This window comes from Salvelinus sp. IW2-2015, unplaced genomic scaffold (assembly GCF_002910315.2).
Source record: "Salvelinus sp. IW2-2015 unplaced genomic scaffold, ASM291031v2 Un_scaffold1845, whole genome shotgun sequence".
NCBI lineage: Eukaryota > Metazoa > Chordata > Actinopteri > Salmoniformes > Salmonidae > Salvelinus > Salvelinus sp. IW2-2015.
In genome coordinates this window covers 111,465-117,136 of record NW_019943212.1, presented here as the reverse complement: position 1 = coordinate 117,136, position 5,672 = coordinate 111,465, and the positions used below count along the sequence as shown (strand labels likewise).

At 39.9% G+C, this 5,672-nt stretch overlaps 1 protein-coding gene across 1 annotated transcript in view; it reads left to right on the top strand.

Annotated features, from left to right (window-relative positions):
- The first annotated feature begins 2,587 nt into the window (after positions 1-2,587).
- The window catches only part of LOC112072165 (guanylyl cyclase C-like), a 14,244-nt gene continuing 11,159 nt past the window's right edge, over positions 2,588-5,672 (top strand). Inside the window, exons 1-7 of the mRNA XM_024139592.2 lie at positions 2,588-3,324; positions 3,501-3,613; positions 4,039-4,106; positions 4,374-4,592; positions 4,801-4,919; positions 5,116-5,212; positions 5,533-5,566. Of these exons, the coding sequence (XP_023995360.1) occupies positions 3,114-3,324; positions 3,501-3,613; positions 4,039-4,106; positions 4,374-4,592; positions 4,801-4,919; positions 5,116-5,212; positions 5,533-5,566 (861 nt within the window). The 5' untranslated portion in view covers positions 2,588-3,113. The remainder of the gene's footprint in view (positions 3,325-3,500; positions 3,614-4,038; positions 4,107-4,373; positions 4,593-4,800; positions 4,920-5,115; positions 5,213-5,532; positions 5,567-5,672) is intronic.

Below are 5,672 nucleotides of genomic sequence, written 5' to 3'. Positions count from 1 at the left end.
GCCCTATGACGAAGGAGATAACAGAGCAGATACTGTGAAGCAGAGACATGATTACTTACAGCCACAAGTCACAACACACAATTTACAGCATACCTCAGTGAGTTTACCATTACTCAACTCTCACTTTCCCCTTCATTAAAAATGTGTCAAGGTCCTAGTTGGGGTGGCAGCCTGCTTTTGCAGTATCCAGAGCTTTGTATTATCTGTGTTTTTGATAAATACTTTATTTACAGGACGGACAGAGATAAATAGGGCTGGCTAAAGGAGACAGATGATCACTCAGGCCATAGGGATCCCATCATGAGCCTCAGTCACTGAGAAACAAAACACTGAGAGACCCTTCAGCGAACAGGAAATACTCTGCTTGGACATGTGGGCGTTTATTGCTCATAAACACTTTGTGATGCACAACAAATCACTCTATGCAGTAGGCAACATTTAACTTTTTACACAATTTATGATTTATATTTGAAAATGTGTTCATGTTTTAAGTAGTAGTACTTATATTAAAAATGACTTCTTTCTTATTTATAGTATGCCTACAGGTTTTGTCTGTGTGTGTGAGGAAGCATTTACATAGACAGCCTTTCTCATATCTTTTTATAGATGCACTGAAGTGTTCAGCAAAGTCCATATTTCTGAGGAAAACAAAAACATCCATAACAGGCATGTGTCATGCCACTCTGTCCAGTGGCAATCAGAGAGCTTTACAGTCACTATTAAAACAATCTCTTGTACCTTTAACACATTATTACTCCATTTGCTAATCAACTGGGGTGTTTGAAGACGGAAGCATTATCATCTCTCTCTCACTGTGTTAATGTGGCAGAATAACTGTGTTTCCCAAACCAACCCAGTCATTACACTTAGACACATTCAATGTAATATTTATATACGTTTTTACAGCCCCGGTGCCCAGTTCCCCTTCCTGAACACATCGGTGTACATGTAAGAGTGTGTGCAGAGTATATGACTTGAGTAAACAGAACTAACAGCCCATTGCCTCAGAACAAGATGGAGTTACTGTCAGAGTTCAAGGTATTGGGGCGAAGATGTTTTTATGCCAGAAAGACATGCACACTCAGAGTAAATACACAAAGGCAACCCAAACAATAAACACACACTGCAAGAGCTTCAGTCATGATTTTCTGTTCAATGAGGAGCAAAACAACAGTAATGTGAAAACATGAGCAATAATGAGCGTGATAATGAATGATACACGTAGAGATTGGGCACAATCTTGGGAGGAGGGCAGTGAGGAAGAGAGGAATATAGCAACTCAAACACACAAGCAAGCCTGGAAAATGTTTTAAGTCTAGACTACACACAGGTTCTGTCACAGAGAAGGACTATGTGTTTCTGCAACCCGTTCTCATGATTTTACGTGAACTATACATGTTTTGGATAACTGAAAATAAAACTGTGTAATAGCCTATGAATATATGAACATGTTTAGTTGATACATCTCTCTAAAATGTCTATATTTCACAAAATGTTGTGTGTATGCTTTAAAGGGGCAATCCACAGTTGTCCATTTTTGGATTTATATATTATTGACATGTACCCATTGATTCTTGAAGAATATAACTCATAAATATCTCATGAGCTTAGTTCAACTGTCGTATCCCATCAGAACCATCAAATATATGCTTGTTTTACTCAAATGTTTGAAAACAGTGTAAATGTAAACAAAAATGGCATAGCTTCAAAACATGGTTAAAGCTATCGTTTGATATCATGGATGGTCAGACCTTGCATCCATAACTTTATCTATGAATTTGAGAGTGGTTACATTTCTCCAGCCCCATTATTCAGCTGTTTACCTAAACTGTGGCGGGGAGCCCACTTTGTTATTGTTTCAACTGCAGATTACCCATTTAAAGGACTAGCAAACCGTTTTATAGGCTTGCAATCAACTTGCTTTATAACCAACAAATTTATCTGCAACACACAAGGCATCCATTTTATGGCCTTTTGTGACCTTCGCCCCTCTCCCTGCAAAAGCTCTCCCTTCTACTGAACATGGAGTTTCTGGGACATTCTAGACTGTGTTGCTATATAATAATTATGTAATTTCCATTGTCCTCAATACGATTTCACATCTACCTGTTTGATTTTCACATGCCTCCTTGTCAACATTCCTTTGTCTTTGTTTTCCTCTCTTGTATTTTTGTTCCTCCTAATTCTCATTAGGAGGAACACATTGTTTCCTCCAATTCCTTCTACTAGTCAGTTGAACATTGGATTTAGGCCTACTCACCTGTATCCTATACAAGGAAACAATAGAGACTCAATAAAGGCCATGCTTAAAGAGATAAACTCTCAGAGGCAAGTAGATTATTGCAGGGCCTACAATAAGTTAATAAGGGCAATTACAATGTTTCTATAGGGTGTTCTGCATACTACAGGATTCTTCCAATAAGTTAACAGGGTCAACAAATAGCATGTTTATAAACATGATTAAATCATTCAGTTTCATATTGAGATATATAAATAAATGAACTGTAGGTGTCAGGCATAGCTGCCCTCCCTCGTCTGTGTGCACAATCTGTCACAATCGGTTGTTCATTAACGCGTGGGACAGAGTGGCTGACAGGTACTATTTCACGGAAGCGCTCACAAGTGGGTCTATTGCCTTCGCTACTCCTTTAAACCTTTTTACTTTTAATATCAGAGGGTTCTCTACTTTTTGTTAATTTACCATTACTTTATCCAGAGAGTTGGTTGAGCTGACATAAACAATTTCACCTCTTTAAAAAAAATGCCGTTCTTTCTATCCCATTTCCCATCCATTTCTTGTTCTACCTTAGCTCTGGTAGGTGTGTCTCATGTGATTGCAAATAACTTAGAGTGTTAATTTGTTAAAGTTCTAACCATTGTTTTTCATTTTATATTTATATCTAAGAATTGAAGTAGGTTACTCAAATGGACAATTTTTTTTAAACATCCCATTTTTAAAAACAACTTTTTTCCTTTTTACTAGTTCTAACTTTTCTACCTTTTTGGTTTGGAGTGGCCTTCAGCCCTTAAGGGGGTGTCTACATCTGGATTTAGATAGTGGAGTTTTTTTACAATATTTTTTAAAATTAAGTCCTGTTCTGTACAGCATCAAAATGCTGAATTCAATTTTTTTTCTGTGCGTGGGAGTCTTATTTGTGGCACTTGTTGAGAGTCGAATGCTGGACAAATGCATGAAATCAAAACCCAAATACACAATGAACGTTGTACTTTTGGAGGATCAAACTTCAGACTGGAGCCTTAGGCTTGTAAAGGTTGCAGTGTTGCAAGCAATTGAAGCGGACCGGCAACTGAACATTGCAGCAGGTACAGAAACATGTATTTCTTTTTTATTTGAATTTACTTTAATGTCAACATTAAATGAATTCGTCAGTGATAAACAAAATTAAGCTGTAACCTATCACACAAACCTATTGGACATTTCATTATGCTTGATAACCGTCATTATCTCATCCTCCTACAACACTCTCTCCCTTGTCAAGGTTTGAACACCAAATTAACGGCTAATTTCAATGGGTTCAACACCACACTGTACAAACGAAGAGGCTGTGGGAGCAGCACCTGTGAGGGAGTGGAGATACTCAAGTCCCTGCATGTGAGACAGTCTTTTTTAGACAGTAATGTCCATTCTCATCTTGATACCATCTCTTCCAGGAGACCATTGCGACTTGAAGATATTATATGTTGACTGACAGACTGATTTAGATGAGAAGATGAATTGCCATTGAAGTGTAATTTCAACCATTCACTGTAGGCATATCATTTGGATCCGCTTGGCTACTGAAACTGTTCTAAGACATCAGGTGGCGAAGTTCTCATTCTTACGGACGAATACCGCAATGACTATACTGAACCTAAAACAGCACTTTCAGTCAGATTAAAATTGGGCTGATGAAGAGGGCCTATAAGATGAATAAAGATTACATTATTTCAGAAAGAGTAAGAGACAGGGACAAGCCCTTCCCCATTACTCAACAATATGAGGGCCTATGTTTATGTACGTATTTGTTTGTGCTCCAGACTAAAGGTGAGGTGGGATGTGCCATGCTGGGACCCTCCTGTACATTTGCCACTTTCTTTATGGTGGAGTAAGTACTCTCTCTGTCTTGCACGCACACACGCATGTTAATGATCCCTGTCTCTGTCATCCCCATTGAACAAGCATTTGTTTTGCCTGATTATTAGTAGTTGATGATGTGTACTTGTGGTAAATGACCCACTAGGTGATTATGATAATAGTGTTTATTGTTATGCTGGTTTATAATATGTTGTCCTGTAAGATAAGGACAGATTGACCTGCTGGTCATGATCCCTCTATTTGGAGAACTGTGTGACCCCCGGTCTGTGTGTCTCAGCGTGGAGATAGGCCTGACMCTGACTATCCCCATCATCTCCGCCGGGAGCTTCGGTCTGTCCTGTGACTACAAGGCCAACCTGAGCCGCCTGCTGCCCCCGGCACGCAAGATCTCCAACTTCTTTGTCCACTTCTGGAACTTCACCAGACATGGTCTGAAGATGCACTGGGGGAGCGCTTATGTCTACAAGAAGGCAGACCAAACTGAAGACTGTTTTTGGTGAGATGGAACACCTGTGCATTTGAAAGGGGATTTCCGCCACGTCCACACATACAGACAGTACAGAGATGCTCATTGCATGTGTATGGTAGACTGTAACACTGTAACATACATATCTAGAGTAAGTTTGATGTCAGGGAGAGAAGAGTTTATTGTTGGGTGCTCCATGGTGCACCGTTACATCACTTCCCTTTTGCCATCGTCATAGGTACATCAATGCTCTGGAGGCACCTTCGGTCCAGTTTGCTATGTCAATCTCAAGAGAGATGCTACGCAGCAAGAAAGAGCTAAAGAAAGCTATTCAGTCTGAAAACAGACACAGCAACGGTGTGTGCCTCCCTCTGTCTTCTTCAATACCTTCTCAAGTCTTATCCATGCCTTACACACCAGCCACCTTTTCCACCCTGAATAGGAAGTAAATCAATGGTTACTAAAAACAAAACAAAACTTTTGTAATCTAGCTACATGCTTTAAGATGTTACTTCATCACACAGTTTTATCACCCCTGCACAATGTTTTTTAGTATTCATCCTCTGTGGAACCCCAGATGACATCACCACTATAAAGAACGAAACAACGATTCCCCCAGAAATTGTCTTCATCCTCATCGATATCTATAAGTGAGACTGGTTTTGGCGACGAAGGAGAAGTGGAGAGTGAGACGCCAAGACGAGAGCGCGAGCAAGAAGAAGATGAGAGAGAAGAGAGATGACAGGAGAAGAAGAAGAGAAGAGAGAGAGAGAGAGAGAGACAAGAGAGAGAGAGAGAGAGCAGAGAGAGAGAGAGAGAGAGAGATGAAGAGAGAGAGAGAGAGAGAGAGAGATAAGGTATCTCTGTTCAGACATTAGGAGGTCAGAAGAATGAGGAATTGAAGATAGATGAGTTGAGCAGGGACTAAACCATGCTTTGTGATCTACTGTGTTGTTGTAATGTCTCTCAGGCAAGGTGAGCACCAGAACATTGTCCATGCTTGGGTTGCATCATGTTAATGTGATACCCATGGCTAGAAGATAGAAGGTTACATGTTTCATTTTCAATCAGTGTCCCCCCAAAAACGATGTAATGCAGTGTAACAAACTG